Here is a 27,843-nt window from a genome sequence, read left to right as displayed (position 1 = left end):
TTTTAAACTCCCTGTGCCTTAAAGTGTTTATCAGACTATTCTCTACTGTAAATAAGCACTCTAAACCCAGTGGGATACATAGACTAGGTTTAATATTTTCTAAATAAATATTCTATCTATTAGCTAGAACAGGGAATGAAATTAACACTTGCCAAATATAGGGTAAATGTTAGATGTGGCAGGCAAACATTTCCGGTCACTTGCCACCATGGCAGATAGAAGAATAACCTATTAATATTATTATACTTTAAGAATAATCATGGATTAAGGTTACACAATATGTACCATATTTATAATGTCAAGTAGCCTACCACTGACTCCGTGTTTACAATTATAAAGCGTATAACAGATTTCATAAGTGGCAGATTTAAAAAAAAAAGTGTCTGGTAGAAATTAAAGAGATTAATTTCCGGCCATGACAAGAAGCTATCGTAGTCAAATTCTAGCAAAAACTGAAGACAAACACGCGATATCAAAACTACTCGACATGTTTGTCAACCCTCTTGCTGAGGCGGCGTCTCTTCTCTGGTGGCCTCTCATTGCATCATATGCATATGACTGAGCAAATGTGTCATTTGTCACTTTTTCCCTATCTCGATGATTCACCTAACACGTCACTGTCATACGTTTGTACATTCAATAGTGCACCAGTGTTACCACTGTGCAGTAATTAATGAGAGACTGCGTTGGAAAGTATGAGGAGTCCCACCCACCTTCGTTATATACATACAGGGACTGAGCTTGAAAGATAGACCAGCGCGGGCAGGAAGAGACGTCTAGCAAACCAAAAGTAAGTGACAAACTAAATGCATGTTTTGCTTAAATCGAAGCTGAACTAGCTATAATATATCGATCGTTTCCAGTAGCGATAGTGCATAATACATTTTTCGGGTTTTTGACACATCGCTTGGATACATTAATTTCTCTACTAGCGAGCCTTCTTGCGCGAAGGCTATACACAATATAACAAAATGTCTCATTGCACTGAGAACATGATAAAGTAGGCTAGGCCTATGGTTAGTTATAGAACTTGAAATGTATGTTTGAGTAATTTGCCTGACAACGACAGGCAGCTTCGGTAAATTTGCTTTTCTTCTTCCGATTAACGTAAACTCACGTAAACTCGTACATCGCCTTGGTCCGTACAATTGCCCTTATTTTAGCGCCCCAAAAACGTAATACTTCCAGATCAACTGTAATGTCAATACCATTGTAAAGCACAATTTCTCCCCTTTCCAACATTATCAATTACATGACCTAAACGCTGCCCGTTTCTGCATAATTCAAGCAGGCAATGAGCCCCGTCAGGTCTTTTTAAAAATGGCGGGTGGGAAAGCGAAACTAATGCGTGATAGTGAGAAGGAGAGATGTTGTGTGGGAAAATTGCTTTTTTTCACTCGATCTGTCCAACTTATCACCTTATCGCCTCTAAAATGTAAATAAAACACTATCAAGAGTTTATATAATGTGTCATTACATACCTATTTGAAGGTTTGTGTTGAATTTGAATTGGGTTTTTAGGGCGGTGCTAAAGTGATCTTAGAAGTAAACAGCGGCTTTGAGAATGATGATCGCATGCAATGATGACGCAAAAAATTACTAGGTATCCCTCTTACCCCAGTCACTGTCCATTTCTTGTTTTTAAACGATGAGAGAAGTGCTACACCTGGTGGAGAGAGATTGTAAGACAGAAATAGTTGCTTTATGCGTACTGTATGTTACGACATGACACGTCACGATGTAACGGAGGGTCCGTTTTTTCAACTTTTCTCCAATACTATAGAGCCATTACCATGTCGATCAACGCTTGAATAGAAACCTAGTTCACACCCCCGATTTTGAAGTCAACACAGTCGCTACAGTCCCATTAGTTTTCTTTGTAGCCTCGTTTGAATGTAGCGGTTGCGGACATTTGTACGGAATGGGGTGAGTTTACGTTAGTAGGCCTAGTGCGGAACCTTGACAATGTAGCAAAATTACAACTTAAAGTGTGAAATAAAGTTAACCTGGCTACTTTATGCATAAAAAGTCTAGTGGTGTAACTTTATTTTCGCATGGTTTCGGTATTGACTTATAAAATATAAACACTATTTTGCTTCAGTCTATCTTGAGTTGCTGTCATTCGGTCACAGTGCAGTGTAGGTGTAACAGTTTCACTTCCGTCCCTCTTCTCGCCCCAACCTGGGCTCGAACCAGGGTCCCTCTGCACACATAGACAACAGTCACCTTTGAAGCATCGTTACCCATTGCCCAGGTAGGGGCGAGAGCTATAATGTTACGTTGATGCTGTTGACCCGGATCACTGGTTGCTGTGGAAAAGGAGGAGGTCAAAAGGGGGGTGAATGTAACCGGTGTGATATGGCTAGCTAGTTAGCGGGGTGCGCGCTAATAACGTTTCAATTGGTGACGTCACTCGCTCTGAGACCTTGAAGTAGTTGTTTCCCTTGCTCGGCGGCTTTTGTGGGGCTAAGGGTAACGGTGCTTCGAGGGTGACTGTCGTCGATGTGTGTAGAGGGTTCCTGGTTTAAGCTCAGGTAGGGGCTAAGAGAAGGACGGAAGCTATACTGTTACATAGGCTATTCCCAAAGCTTTATTATAAGCGCCGGCCTAGGCTATTCTCTTATTTATTCCATGTTGAAAGGTAGTTTTTAAACATTTTTATTTAACCTTTATTTAACCAGGTAGGCTAGTTGAGAACAAGTTCTTATTTGCAACTGCAACCTGGCCAAGATAAAGCAAACTAGTTCGACACATACAACAACACACCTGGAATAATCAAACATACAATCAATAATACAGTAGAAAAAGTCTATATACAGCATGTGCAAATGAGGTAGGATAAGGTAGGTAAGGCAATAAATAGGCCATGGTGGCAAAGTAATTACAATATAGCAATTAAACACTGGAATGGTAGAATGTGCAGAAGATGAATGTGCATGTAGAAATACTTGGGTGCAAAGAAGCAAGATAAATAAATACAGTAGGAGGAGAGGTAGTTGTTTGGGCTAAATTATAGATGGGCTATGTACAGGTGCAGTAATCTGTGAGCTGCTCTGACAGCTGGTGCTTAAAGCTAGTGAGGGAGATAAGTGTTTCCAGTTAAAGAGATTTTTGTAGTTCATTCCAGTCATTGGCAGCAGAGAACTGGAAGGAGAGGCGGCCAAAGGAAGAATTGGTTTTGGGGGTGACCAGAGAGGTACACCTGCTGGAGCGCGTGCTACGGGTGGGTGCTGCTATGGTGACCAGCGAGCTGAGATAAGGGGGGACTTTACCTAGCATGGTCTTGTAGATGACCTGGAGCCAGTCGGTTTGGCGACGAGTATGAAGCGAGGGCCAGCCAACGAGAGCGTACAGGTCGCATTGGTGGGTAGTATATGGGGCTTTGGTGACAAAACGGATGGCACTGTGATAGACTGCATGCAATCTGTTGAGTAGGGTATTGGAGGCTATTTTGTAAATGATATCGCCGAAGTTGAGGATCGGTAGGATGGTCAGTTTTACAAGGGTATGTTTGGCAGCATGAGTGAAGGATGCTTTGTTGCGAAATAGGAAGCCAATTCTAGATTTAACTTTGGATTGGAGATGTTTGATGTGAGTCTGGAAGGAGAGTTTACAGTCTAACCAGACACTTAGGTATTTGTAGTTGTCCACATATTCTAAGTCAGAACCGTCCAGAGTAGTGATGTTGGACGGGCGGGCAGGTGCAGGCAGCGATCGGTTGAAGAGCATGCATTTAGTTTTACTTGTATTTAAGAGCAATTGGAGGCCACGGAAGGAGAGTTGTATGCATTGAAGCTCGTCTGGAGGTTAGTTAACACAGTGTCCAAAGAAGGGCCAGAAGTATACAGAATGGTGTCGTCTGCGTAGAGGTGGATCAGAGACTCACCAGCAGCAAGAGCGACATCATTGATGTATACAGAGAAGAGAGTCGGTCCAAGAATTGAACCCTGTGGCACCCCCATAGAGACTGCCAGAGGTCCGGACAACAGGCCCTCCGATTTGACACACTGAACTCTGTCAGAGAAGTAGTTGGTGAATCAGGCAAGGCAGTCATTTGAGAAACCAAGGCTGTTGAGTCTGCCGATAAGAATGTGGTGATTGACAGAGTCGAAAGCCTTGGCCAGGTCGATGAATACGGCTGCACAGTAATGTCTCTTATTGATGGCAGTTATGATATCGTTTAGGACCTTGAGCGTGGCTGAGGTGCACCCATGACCAGCTCTGAAACCAGATTGCATAGCGGAGAAGGTACGGTGGGATTCGAAATGGCCGGTAATCTGTTTGTTGACTTGGCTTTCGAAGATCTCAGAAAGGCAGGGTAGGATAGATATAGGTCTGTAGCAGTTTGGGTCAAGAGTGTAAACCCCTTTGGAGAGGGGGATGACTGCAGCTGCTTTCCAATCTTTGGGAATCTCAGACGACACGAAAGAGAGGTTGAACAGGCTAGTAATAGGGGTTGCAACAATTTCGGCAGATAATTTTAGAAAGAAAGGGTCCAGATTGTCTAGCCAGGCTGATTTGTAGGGGTCCAGAATTTTCAGCTCTTTCAAAACATCAGCTGACTGGATTTGGGAAGAGGAGAAATGGGAACGGCTTGGGCGAGTTGCTGTGGGGGGTGCAGTGCTGTTGACCGGGGTAGGGGTAGCCAGGTGGAAAGCTTGGCCATATGAAAGCTGGTGGTTACTTTTAACATGAGTCTTCAATATTCCCAGTTGAGAAGTTTTAGGTTGTAGTTATTATAGGAATTATAGGACTATTTATCTCTATACCATTTGTATTTCATATACCTTTGACTATTGGATGTTATTATCGGCACTTTAGTATTGCCAGCCTAATCTCGGGAGTTGATAGGCTTGAAGTCATAAAATGCGCTGTGCATCCCAGCATTGCTAAGAGCTGCTGTTGAATGAATGCTTACGAGCCTGCTGCTGCCTACCACCGCTCAGTCAGACTGCTCTATCAAATATCAAATCATATACTTAATTATAATAAACACACAGAAATACGAGCCTTTGGTCATTAATATGGTCAAATCCGGAAACTATAATTATCGAAAACACAAAGTTTATTCTTTCAGTGAAATACAGAACCGTTCCGTATTTTATAGAACGGGTGGAAACCCTAAGTCTAAATATTGCTGTTACATTGCACAACCTTCAATGTTATGTCATAATTATGTTAAATTCTGGCAAATTCATTACGGTCTTTGTTAGGAATAAATGGACTTTCAACATTTCGCAACGAGCCAGGCGGCCCAAACTCCTGCATATACCCTGACTCTGCTTGCACTGAACGCAAGAGAAGTGACACAATTTCCCGAGTTAATATTGCCTGCTAACATGAATTAATTTTAACTACATATAAGGGTTTAAAAAAAATATCCTTGTGAATTGATTTTAAGAAAGGTATTGATGTTTATGGTTAGGTACTTGTTTGCAACGATTGTGCTTTTTTTGCAAATGCGCTTTTGATCATCAACTTGAAGTAGGCTGTGATTCGATGATAAATTAAAAGGCAACGCATTGATTATATGCAACGCAGAACAAGCTAGTTAACCTAGTAATATCATCAACCATGTGTAGTTATTATGTTTAGATTGATAGTTTTTTTTATAAGATAAGTTTAATGCTAGCGAGCAACTTACCTTGGCTCCTTGCAGCCACAAGGCCCTTTTGATGCTGCACTCGCGTAACAGGTGGTCAGCCTGTCACGCAGTCTCCTCGTGGATTGCAATGTAATCGGCATCCAAAAAGGCCGATTACCGATTTGTTATGAAAACTTGAAATCGGCCCTAATTAAATCGGCCATGCCGATTTAAATCGGTCAACCTCTATATTGAACATGAGGAATATGCCCACACACTTCAGCACAAGTCCTACTCCCATTCGTCCAGCAAACATTTGTGTGCTTTACAGGGCCTTACACATATGGATCTCATATGGCTACTTCTATTTATACACCGATCTGTATACATGTGTAACGTTCCTTACGTTTGATCAATAGAAAGGTGCCACATTTCATTCTAATGTATCAGAGCGATTGTGTTCCAGTTGGTAGCCTGTTTCTTAATTTAGGCTGTATTTGCCATATTGATTTGTGGTTTGATTATTATACAGGATGTTAATAGCCTATGGGCTTTGGTGAGTATGCTGAGCTTGTGTCCTGGTCAAATGCTTTGGTTTCTTATGTTGATGTCTTTGTGTCACAATTTCACTCCTGTATTACACTGGTGCTTGTTTACTTGAAATGTATAGGCCTCAGGCCACTGATAGGAGAAAGAGAAATGCATTGAAATTAGTATTAATGTGTTGAAATTAGTATTAGTTGTAGATAGGTTAGATAAATGAGAAGCATGGTTGATTGCTTGAGTCTTTGGTGTTTGGACTTTGGCTTTCTCTCTTAGTTTCATTTTAGGCTGTGGTCTAAGACTTGTGTGCGTACGGTACACTCCTAGACAAAAATGGTTCTGTGACTGTCCCCAAAAGAGAACCCTTTTTGGTTCCTGGTAGAACCCTTTTTGGGTCCAAGTTGAACTCTTGGGTTTCATGTAGAACCCTCTGTGGAAAGGGTTCTACATGGAACCCAAAAGGGGTTAATTAAAAGGTTCTCCTATGGGAACAGCCAAAATACCCTTTTTGTTATAGATAGCACTTTTTTTCTAAGAATGTAGATTAAATGGGTGACGGTGTAATAACAGTTATGTAGTCCTTAAATCCATAAATATTATACTATAAAATTAGTTTGACACCCCTGCTGAACTTTGTACTGAATGTGCTTTTTATGTTAGCACACCTTGGGTGTAGTCAGTGACATGAAATAGAATGAATAGAGCTGACATGATTCCCTATTCTATCTGACAGACATAAATGTATGGTGTAGTACAGATATGACTATCTGAACATTCTATAACTTAAAATCAAATCAAATGTATGTATAAAGCCCTTCTTAGGAAGGGGAATTTTGAACCATCCACAAAACTGTTTCAGTTCAGCAATATTCTTGGGATGTCTGGTGTGAACCACTATCTTGAGGTCATGCCACAGCATCTCAATCGGGTTGAGGTCAGGACTCTGATTGGGCCACTCCAGAAGGCATATTTTCTTCTGTTGAAGCCATTCTGTTGTTCATTTAATTCTGTGTTTTGGGTCATTGTCCTGTTGCATCACCCAACTTCTTTGAGCTTCAATTGGTGGACACATACAATAACATTCTCCTGCAAAATGTCTTGATAAACTTAGGAATTTGTTTTTCTGTCAATGATAGCAAGCTGTCCAGGCCCTGTGGCAGCAAAGCAGTCCCAAACCATGATGCCCCTTTCACCATACTTTACAGTTGGGATGAGACTTTGATGTTGGTGTGCTGTGCCTTTTTTTTCTCCACACGTTGTGTGTTCCTTCCAAACAACTCAACTTTAGTTTCATCTCTCCACAGAATATTTTGCCAGTAGCGCTGTGGAACATCTAGATGTTATTTTGCGAACTTCAAACGTGCAGCAATGTTTTTTTTGGACAGCAGTGGCTTCTTTCGTGGTTTCCTCCCATGAACACCATTCTTGTTTAGTGTTTTACGTATCATAGACTCGTCAACAGAGATGTTAGCATGTTCCAGGAATTTCTGTAAGTCTTTAGCTGACACTCTAGGATTCTTCTTAAACCTCATTGAGCATTCTGTGCTGTGTTCTTGCAGTCTTCTTTGCAGGAAAGCCACTCCTAGGGAGAGTAACAACAGTGCTGAACTTTCTCCATTTATAGACAATTTGTCTTACCGTGGACTGATGAACATCAAGGCTTTTAGAGATACTTGTGTAAACCTTTCCAGCTTTATGCAAGTCAACAATTCTTATTCTTGGGTCTTCTGAGATATATTTAGTTCGAGGCATGGTTCACATCAGGCAATGCTTCTTGTGAATAGCAAACTCACATTTTGTGAGGGTTTTTTATAGGGCAGAGCAGCTCTAACCAACATCTCCAATCTCGTCTCAATGATTGTACTCCAGGTTAGCTGACTCCTGACTCCAATTATCTTTTGGAGAAGTCATTAGCCTTGGGGTTCACATACTTTTTCCAACCTACACTGTGAATGTTTAAATGATGTATTCAATATAATTTGTGTGTTATTAGTTTAAGCAGACTGTGTTTGTCAGTTGTTGTGACTTAGATGAAGAACAGATCTAATTTTATGACCAATTTATGCAGAAATCCAGATAATTCCAAAGGGTTCACATACTTTTTATTGCCACTGTAGGTGTCTGAGCAATGCAGCAAACACCACACTTTCAAAATAGGGGTGCAAACGTATGTTCTGGCATTCCACATTTTTTACCAGAAAATGATCATGATCCATTGGGTAATTTGTCATTTTCAATTATTAGCAATGTTTTGAGCTAGTCTGTATTAAAATAGATATGTGAATTTTATATATGATATAACAATCAACAGATTGTATTTTGCACCCACTCCCCAGTCACCTCAAGATTAATGTTTTTGCCCACTCAAAGTTTTGCTTTGCTCCAGTGCACCACTGATTTGGTTCAGTGCAGTTAGAAATCACTAGATGCACCACTGGTGTTTAAATTGAAACGGCAACTGCAAAATACAATTATGTATTTTGTTGTGCTGCTGTTAAATGTGTATAATTGTTTCATGTCCTATGGTGTTGGTCCAATGGTGTTACATATAATTTGAACTGTGTGCACCACGAGCAAATTCAAGGCGTGTTCACACTTTACCAGCCAAGGGCTAAGAGCCTCCATTGCCAAAGGGAGATTTTAGCCCGGGGTTAAGCGAGTGTTCACACTTGCACATTCTAAAGTGGGCTAGCACCAACCCAGGGTTAGCTGGCCCAGCTCCGGAGCAGGGGTAGCACCGACTTATAGCCTCTGAAACACTGTGCCAAAATAGCCCGTTTGAATCAGGGTCAAGAACAATGCCTAGAATGCAAAAGTCACTTAATTTACATAACTATGCTTGTAATGCCTGTAGTGCGTCCTGCTTTCTGTCAATCGCCAGAATGCTTACTGTCCAATCACAAAAGCTTCACTGTCACATAATTTACATAGCTATGCTTGTGATGCCTGTAATGCGTTATGCAATGTTGGCTGCAAATCTATACTATTTCATCCTTCCATCTGTGGACAAAAAAAACAAATACTTTAATCTGTGCAAAATCATTGGTTGCTATGCAGCAGGCTGGCTAACGTCTTCTCACTTAGCCAACTAAAGTTACAAACTCTACAGCTGGAAAGGCAGTAAACGCTCAATTTTTGTCTGTTTTCATAGGTTTTTATTTACATTCAATTGCATATATGATAATATTGTTGCATGATTTCACCTGAATCAGAAAAGTTTATCTCGTTCGGGCACAGCATTCTCTGTAACGTTACTGGGGCGAGATCGAATTTCAAAAGTGAAATATTGTTTCCGAGGTCAGACAGGCAGAGAGCAAAGTTTATACAAACCATCACTGTTGGAAATCAAATGCTAGCCTAGAAGCAATATGAAATGTAAGGCATAAACGTCGACGTTCTGTACATTGCCTTGGCAATAATGGAGGACGCCCGTTCCTGAAAACAGCTGGTCAAACTAGAAACATGTGGAAGGATTTGACAGCATAGAGCCACTTGAGGGACCAGAGACATTCATGTTCATCACTTGAGGGACCAGAGACATTCATGTTCATCACTCACCACGTTAGGTCATCAATCGATGGTCTCTGCAAAAACAAATCGATACGTTTTTGTTCCTCGTTGGACCGGCGTTTACAATGTATATAATTTCAGCTTGTGTAGTTGTTGGTTTAGCTTTCTATAACGTTGTAGCAAGTAAGGTATGCATGTATGTGTAAGTAAGGTCTGCATGTATGTGTAGGCGCATATTGCTTCATGATTGCAAGGTGTCCCGATAACCTTTCCAACTGTCCCGTTATCTGGTTTTCAATGTCCATTATTGAATTCCCTTCTAGCCAATCAGAAACTACTATTCAACAACGTTGTGGTATATTTAAAAAGTATAAAAGTGTAATTTTCCTCCACAAGCGGTTTACAGGCATTTAACACCATACGGCATTTCTTGCCGTCTATTTTCCAACTTCAATCGGTTAAATCACATTGGTAAAATGTTTTTATGCAGTTACAAAGGTAATGGTCCTGGCTGAGCCCCATATGCGAGCTCAGCAGTGCACCATGGCCGAATCGCGGTTACAAATCAAATTGTATTCCTGTTTATGCTTTGTAAACAACAGGTGTGGACTAACAGTGAAATGCTTACTTTCGTCCGTTCCCAACCATGCAGGGAGAAAGAAATAGAGAATTATAGAAAAGTAAAATACGTAATACAAGTAGTAATAGTTACACAATGAGTAGGCTAATGATAACTTGGCAATATACACTGAACAAAAATCTAAAGGCAACATGTAAAGTGTTGGTCCCATGTTTCATGAGCTGAAATAAAAGATCTCAGAAATGTCTCTCAAATTTTGTGCACAAGTTTGTTAAAATCTCTGTTATTGAGCATTTCTTCTGTCATGCCCTGATCGTAGATTGCTTTGTATGTTTCTATTTTTAGTTTGGTCAGGGTGTGATGTGGGTGGGTATTCTATGTCTGGGTATTCTATGTTGTAGGTCTAGGTTTTCTGTTTCTGTGTGTTTGGCCTGGTGTGGTTCCCAATCAGAGGCAGCTGTCTATCGTTGTCTCTGATTGGGAGCCATATTTAGGTAGCCTGTTTTCCCACTTTTGTTTGTGGGTGGTTATTTCCTGTTTAGTGTTTTGTTTAACCTTTCAGGACTGTTCATTTGTCGTTTTTGCTGTTTGTCAAGTGTTTTCGTATTTTATTAAAAAATATGACCACTTACCACGCTGCACCTTGGTCCTCCTCTCCTTCTCCAGACGAAAATCGTTACATCTTCTTTGCCAAAATAATCCATCCACCTGTCAGGTGTGACATATCAAGAAGCTGATTAAACATTATCATTACACAGGTGCCCCTTGTGCTGGGGACAATAAAAGGCCACTCAAAAATGTGCAGTTTTGTCACAATGCCACAGATGTCTCAAGTTTTGAGGGAGCATGCAATCTGGGGCGGCAGGTATCCTAGTGGTTAGAGCGTTGGGCCAGTAACTGGAAGGTTGTTGGATTGAATCCCCGAGCTGACAAGGTAAAAATATGTCGTTCTGCCCCTGAACAAGGCAGTTAACCCACTGTTCCCCTGTAGGCCGTCATTGTAAATAAGAATTTGTTCTTAACTGACTTAGTTAAATGGGCATGCTGACTGCAGGATTGTCCGCCAGAGCTGTTGCCAGAGAATTTAATGTTCATTTATCCACCATAAGCCGCGTTCATGTCATTTTAGAGAATTTGGCAGTACGTTCAACCGGCCTCAAAACCGCAGAGCATGTGCAATAATAATAATAATACATTATATTATTTTTATGTGAACATAATCAAAGACCAAATTTAAATGCTCCAGTTTGCATTTTCAAGTTGACAGTTCACATTTGTAACTGGTGTGAACCACTATCAAAGTTCACATTTGTAATTGTGATAGCATTATTTGTGATAGAAAGAATATGAAAACTTAATGTGCAATTTAACAATGCTTTTTAACCTACCAAGTACACAATTCAAATCCTTATTGGGTAAAACAATATTATTCCTCACATTTCCAATTTAATTTCCTCATTGTCATGCGTTATCCTGGCCACATTCTTAACAGTTTGGCCTGTCAATTGATCACTGTTGGTGGGACTGTCAGGGCAAGGGCAGGATATTTGTGAGAGTCACAGAGTCAGTAGGGTTTCAGACTGGTCAATTGATCACGATGGGTGGGATTTTCAGGGAACGGGGTGGTATGTTTGTGACAGGGTTGGTAGGGTTTTAGACCTGTCAATTAATTAATGGGGGTGGGATTTTCAGGGAAGGGAATAGATTAGTCATCTCATCATCAAAACACGTTTTCAACATGACCAAAAGTATGTGGACACCTTCTTGTTGAACATCTCATTCCAAAAACATGGGCATTAATGTGGAGTTGGTCCCCCCTTGCTGCTATAACAGCCTCCACACTTCTGGGAAGGCTTTCCTCTAGATATTGTAACATTGCTCGCGGGACTTTGTTACATTCAGCCAGGGTTGAGGTCCGGGCACTGTACAGGCCAGTCAAGTTCTTCCACAGTAATCTCAACAAATCATTTATTAATTATTATTTGTTGTTGTTGTGATATCCAATTGGTAGTTACAGTCTCGTCCCATCGCTGCGACTGCCGTACGGACTCGGGAAAGGCGAAGGTCGAGAGCCATGCATCCTCCGAAACACGACCCTGCCAAACCGCACTGCTTCTTGACACACTGCTCGCTTAACCCAGAAGTCAGCCGCACCAATGTGTCAGAGGAAATACCGTACAGCTGGCGACGGAAGTCAGCTTATATGCGCCCGGCATGCCACAAGGAGTTGCTGAAGCGCGATGGGACAAGGACATCCCGGCGGGCCAAACCCTCCCCTAACCCAGAAGAAGCTGAGCCAATTGTTGACAAATAATTTTTGTATGGACCTTGCATTGTGCATGGGGACATTGTCATGCTGAAATGGGAAAGGGCCTAACCCAAACTGTTGCTACAAAGTTGGAAGCACAGAATCGTCCAGAATGTTATTGTATGCTGTAGTGTTAAGATTTCCCTTCACTGGAACTTAGGGGCCTAGTCTGAACCATGAAAAATAGCCCCAGACCATTATTCCTCCTCCACCAAACTTCACAGTTGGCACTATGCATTGGGGCAGGTAGCGTTCTACTGGCATCCTCCAAACCCAGATTTGTCCGTCGGACTGCCAGATGGTGAAGCGTGATTCATCACTCCAGAGAAGGTGTTTCCACTGCTCCAGAGTCCAATGTCAGCGAGCTTTACACCCCTCCAGCTGACTCTTGACATTGTGCATGGGGATTTTAGGCTTGTGTGTGCGGCTGCTCAGCCATGGCAACCAATTTTATGAAGCTCCCGATGAACAGTTCTTGTGCTGATGTTGTTTCCAGAGTCTGTTTGGAACTCTGTAGTGAGTGTTGCAACTGAGGACAGACGCTTCAGCACTCGACTGTCCCGTTCTGTGAGCTTGTGTGTCCTGGAGACGAAAGAAATGCACACCAGTTTATGCGAGGTGCTGGCTAGCGGAGTAGAACACTTGAAAAAGAAAAGGAGAGCCGCACATTCTAGGAGCTCAGATGCAATAAATGTATAACCAACGCTTCAACAACCAAGCTTGTGTGGCCTACCACTTTGCAGCTGAGCTGTTGTTGCTCCTAGACGTTTCCACTTCATGATAACAGCACTTACAGTTGACTGGGGCAGCTCTAGCAGGGCACACATTTTACGAACTGACTTGTTGGAAAGGTGGGAAGTCACTGAGCTCTTCAGTAAGGCCATTTTACTGCCAATGTTTGTCTATGGAGATTGCATGGCTGTGTGCTCGATTTTAAACACCTGTCAGCAACGGGTGTGACTGAAATAGCCGAATCCACTCATTTGAAGGGGTGTCCACATACCCTGTATATATAGTGTAATTTATTTAAATTGTTGTGTTCTCTTCATAAAAATGGATTCCCACTGTTAAACAGTGTAGAATTGTAGGAAAAATGTATCTAAAATATTCTGGGGTAAATCCCCCAGACCACCCCCCCTTACAATTATCTGTAAGGTCCCTCAGTCGAGCAGTGAATTTCAAACACAGATTTAACCACAAAGATGAGGGAGGGTTTCCAATGCCTCTCAAAGAAGGGCACCTATTGGTAGATGGGTAAAAACAAAAAAAAGCAGACATTGAATATCCCTTTGAGCATGAAGTTAATAATTACACTTTGGATGGTGTGTCAATACACCAAGTCACTACAAAGATACAGGCGTCCATCCTAACTCAGTTGGTGGAGACGAAGGAAACCGCTCAGGGATTTCACCATGAGGCCAATGGTGACTTTAAAACAGTTGCAGAGTTCAATGGCTGTGATAGGAGAAAACTGAGGACAAATTAACAACATTGAGCCTCCCGGGTGGCGCAGTGGTCTAGGGCACTGCATCGCAGTGCTAGCTGCGCCACCAGAGTCTCTGGGTTCGCGCCCAGGCTCTGTCGCAGCCGGCCGCGACCGGGAGGTCCGTGGGGCGACGCACAATTGGGCTAGCGTCGTCCGGGTTAGGGAGGGTTTGGCCGGTAGGGATATCCTTGTCTCATCGCGCTCCAGCGACTCCTGTGGCGGGCCGGGCGCAGTGTGCGCTAACCAAGCGGGCCAGGTGCACGGTGTTTCTTCCGACACTGTGTTAAGAAGCAGTGCGGCTTGGTTGGGTTGTGCTTCGGGGGACGCGTGGCTTTCGACCTTTGTCTCTCCCGAGCCCGTACGGGAGTTGTAGCGATGAGACAAGATAGTAATTACTAGCGATTGGATACCACGAAAATTGGGTGGCTTTCGACCTTTGTCTCTCCCGAGCCCGTACGGGAGTTGTAGCGATGAGACAAGATAGTAATTACTAGCGATTGGATACCACGAAAATTGGGGAGAAAAGGGGATACATTTTTTTTTTTTTACAACATTGTAATTACTCAACAATACTAACCTAAATGACAGAGTGAAAAGAAGGAAGCCTGTACAGAATAAAAAATATACCAAAACATGTATCCTGTTTGCAATAAGGAACTAAAGTAAAACTGCAAATAATGTGGCAAAGAAATTTACTTTAAGTCCTGAATACAAAGCATTATGTTTGTGGCAAATTCAACACAACGCATCACTGAGTACCATTCTTCATATTTTCAAGCATGGTGGTGGCTGCATCATGTTATGGAGGATATGCTTGTCATAAGCAAGGACTAGGGAGTTTTTTTAGGATAAAAAGAAACGGAATGGAACTAAGCACAGGCAAAATCCTTCAGAAAAACCTGTTTCAGTCTGCTTTCCAACAGATACTGGGAGAGGAATTCACCTTTCAGCAGTTGTAGTTTTGACTTAAATTGGCTTGAGAATCTATGGCAAGACTTGAAAATGGCCATCTAGCAATGATCAACAACCAACTTGACAGTTTGAAGAATAAATAAAAAAAAGAATAATATGCAAATATTTTACAATCCAGGTGTGAAAATCTTAGACTTACAGCTGTAATCGCTGCCAAAGGTGATTCTAACATGTATTGACTCAGGGGTGTGAATACTTATGTAAATGAGAGATTTTTGTATTTAATTTTCAAGAAATGTGCAGAAATGTCAAAAAAAGTGTTTTCACTTTGTCATTATGGGGTATTGTCTGTAGATGGGTGAGAAAAAATATATATTTTGAATTCCAGCTGTTACACAACAAAATGTGGAATAAGTTAAGGGGTATTAATACTTTCTGAAGGCACTGTATGTGTCCCAAAAATATTATTTCTGAGTTTATTTTTTGTAAACTTCAGGAAAATACTCAATTTCTTGTATGTAGTTGTTCCATTTATACACAGTTACCCATAAATTGATCATGTTAAAAATTAAACCATCAGCCAAGGAAACCACGATTCGTTCCTGCTTAATGGGTCATCCTGAGGAATTTAGCCATGTTTCTTCTCCCCAGCTAAACTCCATGGAGAGGGGAGTGGCCCACTGCATTTTCCTGTCATCATAACCTAACCCGGAACAGAAAAACTCCAAACAGAATGCATTTACATATAAAAAATAGGCCTTATATTTAGATATTTTTCCTTATTTCAGACCATAAACCATGAGTTATCCAGGATACCCCGCTCAAGCCGGAGGCTATCCACCCCAGGCAGGAGGTTACCCACCCCAAGCCGGAGGTTACCCACCCCAAGCCGGAGGTTATCCACCCCAGGCAGGAGGTTATCCACCCCAGGCAGGAGGTTACCCACCCCAGGCAGGTGGCTATCCCCCTCAAGCAGGTGGCTATCCACCACAGCCTGGAGCTGGAGGGTACCCAGCCATACCCCCAGCAGGTAAGGCCTCAGGACAACAGATCATGCCTAATATATGCACATGCACATGCAGCATGTTTTATATGTTTTATTCTCCTAACAACCTCCGCTGTGCTGAGACAACACTCACAGACCAACTTGTGACTGACATAGTACTCCCATTCTGTGTGCCCTGAGTATCACTCTGCTGACTAGAATTGGCAAGTGTGTTTATTGCTAGTCCAAAGCCAATTTAATACTGACCCATTTCTTTACCTCTCTGCCCTAGCAGCAATACCAGATATTTGTTAAAACTTCTCTAGTATGAAGTTTAAGCACTTTCTATTTCTATTTAAAACAGAACAATTATCCTTTGGTTTCTGGTAACAGCTGATTGAAGGATGTATTGATTGATTGATTAATCAATTACTTGATTGGTTGACTACAATCATATACAACCACAACATCAAAGCAAAACTGTCCAAACTGTTGTAAAACAGTAGTAATAGTACATAGCAATTTGTCAGTGATTTGCCATAAACAGTTTAGTGGCATGCCCATCTATGTCATCTGTTACAGATAGTTGGGGAGGTGGTGCTGGTTTCCCCACCTTTGGTCTTGATAATCTGTCCAACCCTGGATTCAACGCAGGCAATCTCCCAGCCATGGTAAGTCTGGCATGAAAATACAGTACAACCCCCCCCCCCCCCCCTTAATTGCACAGCCAATAATGGAAATCACAACCCAATTATTGACCGATAAGACTTTTTACCCAGGTCATCTTTTTCTCATATCTATCTATGTTGCAGCTTTCTTGTTAACCTTCCTTAATAGTCTCTCTCGCATGACTAAAATAATGTAGCGTATGTTTGTTAGCTCAGATAGTGCTTCAAAAACATAATAATTTGCTGCAACCTTCTCTTTCACTGTTGTAATCCTTCAAAACTCCATGTTTTGTATCATTTCTTTTTTGCATTGCCTTTTATTTTCTCTTTATTAAAAAAACAAAAGCAGATGTTTAATCAACATCTATAATACATAATTGATTATCTACAAAACAGCTTTGGTTGCAGATTAATTGAAACCAATCAGCTTCCTGCACATTTTATTGGATGCCCACTTCTGCTCCAATCACATGCCAACCCGATCTCCGCAGCCATGTTCACCTCTGGTGGATACCCCCACCCTGCCCCCCAGCCCCCTAACCAACAGCCCTATGGTATGTACCCCCAGCCAGGAGGACAGATGCCCCAGCCTCAAGGCCCAGGCATGGGCTATCCAGGCCAGCCCATGCCTGGCTACCCACGGGCACCCTCACCCAACCCCTCCATGCCTGGTTACGGAGGAGGACCAGCACCTAATCAGCCCATGCCAGTGTACCCTCAAGCCCCGTCGCCCAACCCGTCCATGCCTGGAGGTGGAGCCATTCCAGTCTCTCCTGCCATCAATGTAAGATACACTGGGAAGATTTAACCCTATTGTGACAATAGTCCTTCAAAATACCATTTTAGGACAGGCATACATCTGGTTAAGGGTCCATACTTTATCCAAGGGTTTAAACTGAATACCTAAATGTTCTGCACTAATATTGATTGGGCTTCTATTTTTTTCTTACTCTTCTTGAGATGTCAATTATAAGAGATTTTGCCAGGATTTTTACTGGTAAATAACACTGACAGTGTAAAGCAATCAGGTTACATTCCGGATTAATTCCCTTTTCTTTCAGAGAGGATTCCGGGGAAGCATCAAGGATCATCCGGGAGCAGACCCACTGAGAGATGTGGAGGTTCTGAGGAAAGCCATGAAGGGCTTTGGTGAGTTGGTTAAATAGACCCTGTCCAGAAACAACCCCTAGCCCTTTATACTGGAGTCTAGTGAGTGAGTTAGACCCTGTCCAGAAACAACCCCTAGCCCCTTATACTGGAGTCTAGTGAGTGAGTTAGACCCTGTCCAGAAACAACCCCTAGCCCCTTATACTGGAGTCTAGTGAGTGAGTTAGACCCTGTCCAGAAACAACCCCTAGCCCTTTATACTGGAGTTTAGTGAGTGAGTTAGACCCTGTCCAGAAACAACCCCTAGCCCCTTATACTGGAGTCTAGTGAGTGAGTTAGACCCTGTCCAGAAACAGCCCCTAACCTTTTATACATTGGTCCAGTGATTGAGTTAGTGTACTGGCCAGCAATATTTGACATTTGTATATACAGTGTGTATGATATTATAAATACCTCACATGCGACTCGTAATAAGACTAAGCAATTGGCCAATAAAATGTTTATCTGAATCATAAAGATAATTAGCCATATGCAAAATACTATAGTTAAACCATGTGCAATCGAGTATAATGCGTTTAGCTGACTAAGGAATGGTCATGGGAAGCTACTCATTCAAAGGTTTTTCTTTATTTTTTACTATTTACTACATTGTAGAATAATAGTGAAGACATCAAAACTATGAAATAACACATATGGAATCATGTAGTAACTAAAACGGTGTTAAGCAAATCAAAATATATTTTCTATTCAATTTTTTTTAAATAGCCACCCTTTGCCTTGATGACAGCTTTGCACAATCTTGGGATTCTCTCAACCAGCTTCACCTGGAATGCTTTTCCAACAGTCTTGAAGGAGTTCCCACATATGCTGAGCACTTGTTGGCTGCTTTTCCTTCACTCTGAGGTCCAATTCATCCCAAACCATCTAAATTTGGTTGAGGTCGGGGGATTGTGGAGGCCAGGTCATCTGATGCAGCACTCCATCACTCTCCTTCTTGGTAAAATAGCTCTAACACAGCCCACAGTGTGTTGGGTTATTGTCCTGTTGAAAAACAAATGATAGTCCCACTAAGCCCAAACCAGATGGGATGGCGTATCGCTGCAGAATGCTGTGGTAGCCATGCTGGTTAAGTATGCCTTGAATTCTAAATAAATCACAGACAGTGTCACCAGAAAAGCACCCCCACACCATATCACCTCCTCCTTCATGCTTTACGGTGGGAAATACACATGCAGAGATCATCCGTTCACCCACACCGCGTCTCACAAAGACACAGCGGTTGGAACCAAAAATCTCCAATTTGGACTCCAGACCAAAGGACACATTTCCGCTGGTCAAATGTCCATTGCTCGTATTTCTTGGCCCAAGCAAGTCTCTTCTTCATATTGGTGTCCTTTAGTAGTGATTTCTTTGAAGCAATTCGACCATGAAGGCCTGATTCACGCAGTCTCCTCTGAACAGTTGATGTTGAGATGTCTGTTACTTGAACTCTGTGAAGCATTTATTTGGGCTGCAATTTCTGAGGCAGGTAACTCTAATGAAATGATACTCTGCAGCAGAGATAACTCTGGGTCTTCCATTCCTGTGGCGGTCCTCATGAGAGACATCATAGCGCTTGATGGTTTATACAACTGCACTTGAAGGAACTTTCAAAGTTCTTTAAGTTTTCCGTGTTGACTGACCTTCGTGTTTTAAAGTAATGATGGACTGTTGTTTCTCTTTGCTTATTTGACCTGTTCTTGCCATAATATGGACTTGGTCTTTTATTATTACCAGGGATATTTTCTGTATACCCCCCTACCTTGTCACAACACAACTGATTGGCTCAAACGCATTAAAAAGAAAAGAAATTCCACAAATTAACTTTTAAGGAGGCACACCTGTTAATTGAAAAGCATTCCAGGTGACTATCTCATGAAGCTGATTGAGAGAATGCCAAGAGCGTGCAAACTGTCATCAAGGCAAAGGGTGGCTATTTGAAAAATCTCAAATATAAAATATATTTTGATTTGTTTAACACTTTCGGTTACTACATGATTCCATATGTGTTATTTCATAGTTTTGATGTCTTCACTATTATTCTACAATGTAGAAAATATTAAAAATAAATAAAAGCCCTTGAATGAGTAGGTGTTCTAAAACTTTTGACCGGTAGTGTAGATTCTAAGGTTAACTTACAAGGCAAAGCATGGACAAGGAGATGCTTACTAGCCAGAGGCCTAGAAGCTGAGGAAATGAGAATTGATCATACAACCTTCCTCCATGGACTGGATACAGGATAAGAGACAGAACAAAGGCATTTAATTTCATTTATAACATCTGAAGGTGTATCCTTTCAACCCAGAACCAATCACCTTTGATCAATCAAACGATACATAGTTTACAGTGTAACCTGACCACCAAGGCCCAATCTCCGCAGGGTGTCACAGCATTTAAATGCTTCTGTGGGGGATGAGACCAGTGTAAATATGACAGAATTCCTGAGAGGACCATAAAACCTTTTTCCATATAGTAATTCAGATTTCTCCCTGTACAGATACAAATAACCACAGAGATCATACATGCACATAATTAGCATCAGAGTTATCCTCAGTGAACACGTTTCAGATATATACCAAACATGGATACTATAGTATTATTCAATCACATTCAATAGTCAGTCTTCTGAATACTGTAACAGAGAGAAACATTTTGGCCCCTCGGAGGGGGGAAGGGCTGACTAGTCCTCTGGCATTGTCTCCTGTCTAACAACTCCAGGTGTCAGAGCACATAAATAAGGGCCGAGCATACATTAAGCCCTATCTAATCTTGGAACCAGAAACAAATATTACATGCTTAATGGCCAGATGTCACGAGAGAATAGGCCCTGTCCAGAAACAACCCCTTGTCAGTAACCTTATACAATACGCACTTGTGTAGATCTGAAAGGAAAGGATAGGTAAATTCAACACTAGCAATTACATTGCCTTCTATCATTGAGCCTCAATCTTTGAATGACTTAATTATGTATGAAGACCTGGTAATGATATTTGCTGAGCTATACTAGTAAAACAATTTTTTTTATAAACTCATGAAGGGAAATGGATGGGCAGTTTTGAATATGTGTTCTGACAGGGAACTTGTTCTACAGGTACTGATGAACAGGCCATCATAGACCTGCTAGGGAGTCGCTCAAACATACAGCGTGTTCCCATGCTCGCGGCCTTCAAAACTTCCTACGGAAAGGTAATACAGTTACATTTAAAAACGTGATACCTTATTTATCTAAGTTGAGCTATTATGGAACAAATGAATATAATGAGTGTTACAGCATCATACAATGATCTGTATAAGTGAGGCTCAGGGAGGGTCAGAGGGTATATCTAACAGCAGCTGATGGTTCTGCCAGTAAACGACGTAGCTGGAGGACTTGATTCCCTCAGACCCCATTATAGCAGTACCCGGAACACACATGGCACAGCAGTTGAACACAGATAGCATTAATGCTTGAAGTGGACTGAAGTAGGTCCCGCCACTCATTTTGGGTGCCGGTACTCTTTCTATATATTTGCCGTTACTTATCATATTTTACAGCCAATATTCTAAAAGAGGTGCCAGTACTCAAGCAGTACAGAAAATGACGGTGCCGATATTCAAGTTATAGAACAGTGAAAGTGCTTGTTCTCTGTACCGCTGAGCACCAGCCCAACTCAAGAATTACTTGGTTAGCATTGAATTATACCAAGCTTGTATCCCCTTACCTTCCTAGGATCTGGTTAAGGATCTGAAGTCAGAGCTGTCAGGGAACTTTGAGAAGCTGGTGCTGGCCATGTTGAAGACCCCAGCCCAGCTTGATGCATACGAACTCAAAGATGCCATTAAGGTTTGTGAAAGGGTTTTTATAATCACTGACATGGATATTCTCTCTTAGCGTGTGTGTGTGTGTTTGCGTTCGTACGTGCAAACAAGTGGAATGTTTTTGTTTTGTGTTTGACACAACTAGCTAAACTAGTTTAATGAACAGAGAAATAGTAATACTCATGTCGTAAACCTACCAACTGTTCTCTACTGTATGTTCTGACAGGGTGCAGGGACAGACGAGGCTTGTCTGATAGAGATCCTGTCCTCTCGCTCCAACGCAGAGATCAGAGAGATCAGCATGGTCTACAAAACAGGTAAGTTCCTCAGGTAGACACACACTACAGGGACTACAGATAGCGTTGAGGTAAAAACCTTTGAAATAAATATGAGAAGTGTACTGCTCTGTACTGTGCTGTGTAAGAAAGCTGTGTGTGTTATTTCAGAGAATAAGAAGTCACTGGAAGATGCCATTAGTGGGGACACCTCAGGACACTTCCGTAGACTCCTCATCTCTCTGGCCCAGGTACAGCCTATGTCCCATAGATGTAGAATAATGTATACATTAGAAATACATATACATACAGTACATACAGTTGAAGTCAGAGGTTTACATACACCTTAGCCAAATACTTTTAAACTCAGTTTTTCACAATTCCTGACATTGAATCCTAGTAAAAAATTCCCTGTCTTAGGTCAGTTAGGATCACCACTTTATTTTAAGAATGTGAGATGAGAATGTGAAATGAAAATAGTAGAGTTATTTATTTCAGCTTTTATTTCTTTCATCACATTCCCAGTGGGTCAGAAGTTTACATACTCAATTAGTATTTGGTAGCATTGCCTTTAAATTGTTTAACTTGGGTCAAATGTTTCGGGTAGCCTTCCACAAGCTTCCCACAATAAGTTGGGTGAATTTTGGCCCATTCCTCCTGACAGAGCTGGTGTAACTGAGTCAGGTTTGTAGGCCTTCTTGCTCGCACACGCTTTTTCAGTTCTGCCCACAAATCTTCTATAGGATGAGGTCAGGGCTTTGTGATGGCCACTCCAATACCTTGACTTTGTTGTCCTTAAACCATTTTCCACAACTTTGGAAGTATGCTTGGGGTCATTGTCCATTTGGAAGACCCATTTGCGACCAAGCTTTAACTTCCTGACTGATGTCTTGAGATGTTGCTTCAATATATCCACATAATTTTCCTACCTCATGATGCTATCTGTTTTGTGAAGTGCACCAGTCCCTCCTGCAGCAAAGCACCCCCACAACATGATGCTGTACTTCGGCTTGCAAGCCTCCCCCTTAATCCTCCAAACATAACCATGGTCATTATGGCAAACAGTTCTATTTTTATTTCATCAGACCAGAGGAGATTTCTCCAAAAAGTAAGATCTTTGTCCCAAAGTGCAGTTGCAAACTGTAGTCTGGAATTTTTATGGCGGTTTTGGAGCAGTGGCTTCTTCCTTGCTTAGCAGCCTTTCAGGATATGTCGATATAGGACTCGTTGTACTGTGGATATAGATATTTTTGTACCTGTTTCCTCCAGCATCTTCACAAGGTCCTTTGCTGTTGTTCTGGGATTGATTTGCACTTTTCGCACCAAGGTACGTTCATCTCTAGGAGACAGAACGTGTCTCCTTGTGGGGCCCCCCACCAAGCGGGCAAAATAATTGAGTGCCCCTCTCTTGACGGCAGAGAGAAAAATGCTATTTTAAAGTACATTTCCTGCAACTCTAAACATTTTGCCATGGGGTGTAGAGAAAATGTTGCAGTTTTAATGCAAGCTTTCTCAGGTTATACATATTTTGCCATGGGGCGGAGAGGTCTTTTTGCAATTTTATAACACATTTCATGCAATTCTACTCATGCAATTCAGAGATACATTTGTGCGGTTTTGTAACAAATTTCATACAATTCTACTCATTGTGCCATGAGGCAGAGATACCTTTTTGAAGTTTTAAAGCAAATTTCCTGCAATTCTACACATTTTGCCATAACTTATTAGTGATATCTGAGTGAGAGTGACTAACAAAATCAATGGGGCCCCCTGGAGGTCAGGGTCCTGCGTGCTCGATCAGTATTCAGCCATTAACACTACAAGGTTTAGATAACTGGCTGGACTAATTTACTAACCTCATTTTTAGCTGACATGGTTAATTGAGTGACTGTCTGTGACTGAAAAAACAAGAGAAAAACTGCTGATGCACAACCAAATGTCTAACTTGCACGTTGAGTATTCTACCATTCTAACTCTCAGCAGTTCCAGTCGGGGTCCCTAAGCGTTCGCTTATGTTGCCTATGCCTGCAGCCGGCCCTGATTATGTGTTGTGTTTGTGCTCTCAGGGTAATCGAGATGAAAGAGAGACAGTGGACATCTCTGTAGCCAAACAAGATGCCCAGGTAAATTGCCATTTCTTATCTATAATGAACCTTGTGTTGTCTAATTTACATACTGTATTGTGTCTTCAACATACTTAGGGACAGGTGTTTTTCATTAAATTTGAGCAGGAAAAACTCAGGACCCTACACGGCATATTTTAAATCTCTACCTACTCATTGAAAGATGCCTGTGTGTATTGTGTGCCCTCTGTCCAGGCCCTGTATGCTGCTGGAGAGAACAAGGTGGGAACAGATGAGTCCAAGTTCAATGCCATCCTGTGCGCCAGGAGCAAACCCCACCTCAGAGCAGGTAACTACAGGGTAGAGCAATGGTACTGTGACAACAGAAGTCAAATATCAATTAAATGTACACTGCCAGTTTATTAGGTACACCACCCGTTCACGAATATGGTTCACTCCTTCAGACGGTGAGTAACGTGGCCGTGGCTTGCTATATAAAGCAAGCAGGCAGACAGGCATCGAAGCATTCAGTTACTGTTCGAATCTACGGTAGAATGGGCATAACTAGTGACCTAAACGACTTTGAGCGTAGTATGGTCTTCAGTGTCAGGCGCACCGGTTCCAGTATCTCAGAAACGGCTGCCCTCCTGGGCTTTTCACGCACGACAGTGTCTAGGGTTGACAGAGAACTGTGCGACAAACAAAAAACATCCAGTCAGCGGAAGTCCTGTGGGCGAAAACAGCTTGTTGATGAGAGGTCGAAGGAGAATGTCAAGAATCGTGCAAGCTAGCACGCTGGCCACAAACAGGCAAATAACGGTGCAGTACAACAGTGGTGTGCAGAACGCACAACTCGTCAATCCCTGTCACGGATGGGCTATTGCAGCAGACGACCACACTGCGTTCCTATCAGCTACAAAAAAGGAATTCAGGCTGTTCTGGAGGCAAAAGGGGTCTGACCCGGTACTAGATGGCCACTGAGTGTATATGAAATATCAGTCGTCTGGTGCTGTCCACTCATCTTGATTCATAGCTTTTGCCACTACCTTATCCGTGTGTGTGTGTGTGTGTGTGTGTGTGTGCCCGTGTGCGTGCATGTGTGCAGTGTTCCATGAGTATCAGCAGATGTGTGGCAGAGATCTAGAGAAGAGCATCGACAGAGAAATGTCTGGAGACCTGGAGAGTGGAATGGTGGCCGTGGGTAAGAGGACACCTTTTGGTGAACACACACCCATGCAGGTCACACCTACACGTCTCTACGCAAACACATACTAACACTCTATGTCACACCCATAACAACACACACACAGAGTGGAATACCCAGATGTATGTGTAGGGGATTACCCAATAAAACCTTGAACAATTGTTCCACCCAATTACTGTATGGGGTTTGACTTAACAGTAGCTGGGAATTTCTTTTTAAGCCGAATGTGTTAACACCCATAGCTTACTCATTCTTATTGTGAAAATATGTTATAGAAGATGCTATAACAATATGTGAGTTGTCACACTGTTGCTGTCTGAATGAGTAATTGTTGTTGTTTTCCTTCACTTGGCTATCGTTGCTCCGGTTAATGGTACAGTAACATGCTTTTAGATTATTTTGACTGGATGACATCGTTGTTGTTCTCTGACCTTGTATCAAGAGATGCTCACTCTCCATACACACTTCATAGTAATGATGTGTTGTTTGCTTGTTCCATTATGCATGATGTTTGTCCGTACAGAAGTCATGTTGATGTGATGTTTAAAAATGTATTTCACGCTTCTGACTGTGTTTATCAAACTACATTCGTATATTTTCATATACACTGAGTATACAAAACATTATGTACTCTTTCCATGATATAGACTGACCAGGTGAATCCAGGTGAAAGCTGTGATCCCTTATTGATGTCTCCTGTTAAATCCACTTCAATCAGTTTTGATGAAGGGGAGGAGACAGGTTAAAGAAGGATTTTTAGGCCTTGAGACAATTGAGACATGGATTGTGTATGTGTGCCCTTCAGAGGGTAAATGTCCAAGATGGAATATTTAAGGGCTTTTGAAAGGGGTATGGTAGTAGGTGCCAGGCACATCAATTTGTGTCAAGAACTGCAACACTGCTGGGTTTTTCACGCTTAACAGTTTCCCGTGTGTATCAAGAATAGTCCACCACCCAAAGGCCATCCAACCAATTTGACACAACTGTTGGAAACATTGGTGTCAACATGGGCCAGCAGCCCAGTGGAACACTTTCGACACCTTGTAGAGTCCATGCCCTGACGAATTGAGACTGTTCTGCGGGCAAAAGGGGATGGTGCAACTCAATATTTGTTATGTTTTGTACACTCAGAGTATTTTCAAGTTCCAGTTTCAGATATGACTTGACAATCTTTTCACTTTTATCCCTTCATATTATTTTTAACCGTTAGCTTTGTTTGTTTTTGAGAGTTTCCTTCAACACACGGTATCAGTCACCGTGTCTCAAGTCTGTTTGTGCTCTTGCAAACTCAATAGCTTTCATTTTCAAGCTAAACATTTGGCATGACAATGACTGACTAGGAGTTGGCATTGTAGCACAAACAGACTGGGCCATGTTATCAGTCTCTCCCTCCGAAGACTAGCGCCCGCCTACTAATGTTAATTCTAACCCTCTGCTCTCTCCGTGTTCCAGTCAAGTGTATTAAGAACACACCCGCTTACTTTGCAGAGAGACTTTACAAGGCCATGAAGGTAAGACACGCCCCGTTTCTGTCTGTATGTCTGTCTGTCTGGACTGATTACAACATACTGGACATACAGAACAACAAAACTGTCCACGACTGATAAGTGAACACTGTTTACACTCACTACATTTTCACTTTCCCAGTCCCAATGAAATTACATTGTTATTACAGTAATTGCTTCTGATAACTGTACTCTTTAAATAAGTGCTAAGGTCCAGCGTGTGCGTGTTTTCTCAGGGGGCCGGGACCAAGGACAAAACCCTGATTCGGATAATGGTGACCCGTTCTGAGGTGGACATGTTGGATATCCGTCAGGAATACGCCAAGACATTTGGCAAGTCGCTCTACACAGACATCTCTGTAAGTATCTCTCCTCATCACTACACAAATTCAAACACACATACACACACCAGTACCTCCAGTAATGCTACTGCTATAGAGCAGGTTAGGCATTCTAGTATGATGTTCTGGACTAGTTTGTTGATGTGTTTGTTGTTGTCTATGACAGGGAGACACTTCAGGGGACTATAAGAAACTGCTGTTAAAGCTGTGTGGAGGGAGCGACTAGAGGAACCATGTCAGCTTTCTTTACAGGACGTCCCCCACACTATATCTCCAATGTTTACATATATACCCATTTACTGACTAGCCTATAATAGTAATATATATATATATATATATTCCTATCTATCTATCTATGCATGCACCACAGTCAGCAATACAGCATGCCATGCCATCCATTTTCTTCAATGCAACTTTTAGCACATGTTATGATATGAGAACCTCCAATCATAAAAGCTGTTCCTTTTCTATATTTTGTATGAGCAAGAAAGTACATGTTTTTCCATAAGTGTAATATCAGTGCTGGATATTATAACTTAGTCAGGGTAAAAATGCCCTAAAGGTGCAACGTGCAACTTTGATTAGATTAGAATTGGAATTTAAATCAATATATTTTATTTTAACAAGCCTGTGCCAATATTATGCATATGTAATTGTAAAAGTTAACTAAGTAGTAATTGGTTTAGTTGAAAAATGTTAAATACATGACTCTGAAGTCAGAATACTTAGCAGCTAAAGTACCAAAATGTTCAGTTTATATTTGTGTTTATATGGTGTGTGTGTACACTATCATTGTGTTTTTTTGTCCGCTGTTTGCTACAATCTCTTTGAGCATATCTGTCAATCTAACTTCTAACTAAAATCTCATTGCATCACATTTCAGTAACGGTGCTCTGATTTAATATTACATCTGAAAATAAATGTTGAGAAAAACC

At 41.7% G+C, this 27,843-nt stretch overlaps 1 protein-coding gene across 1 annotated transcript; it reads left to right on the top strand.

Annotated features, from left to right (window-relative positions):
* The first annotated feature begins 651 nt into the window (after positions 1–651).
* On the top strand, positions 652–27,843 carry anxa11a (annexin A11a). Its single transcript, XM_071393558.1, has 15 exons — positions 652–790; positions 15,712–15,953; positions 16,491–16,579; positions 17,145–17,360; positions 17,638–17,725; positions 20,814–20,908; positions 21,432–21,545; positions 21,747–21,837; positions 21,967–22,046; positions 23,862–23,918; positions 24,114–24,207; positions 24,964–25,059; positions 26,515–26,573; positions 26,804–26,926; positions 27,075–27,843. Exons 2-15 carry the CDS (start codon positions 15,722–15,724, stop codon positions 27,132–27,134), a joined length of 1,494 nt encoding a protein of 497 aa, XP_071249659.1. The 5' UTR covers positions 652–790; positions 15,712–15,721; the 3' UTR covers positions 27,135–27,843.

Source organism: Salvelinus alpinus, chromosome 3 (assembly GCF_045679555.1).
Source record: "Salvelinus alpinus chromosome 3, SLU_Salpinus.1, whole genome shotgun sequence".
In the NCBI taxonomy this organism is placed as follows: Eukaryota; Metazoa; Chordata; class Actinopteri; order Salmoniformes; family Salmonidae; genus Salvelinus; species Salvelinus alpinus.
This window is presented reverse-complemented; position numbering and strand designations above follow the sequence as displayed.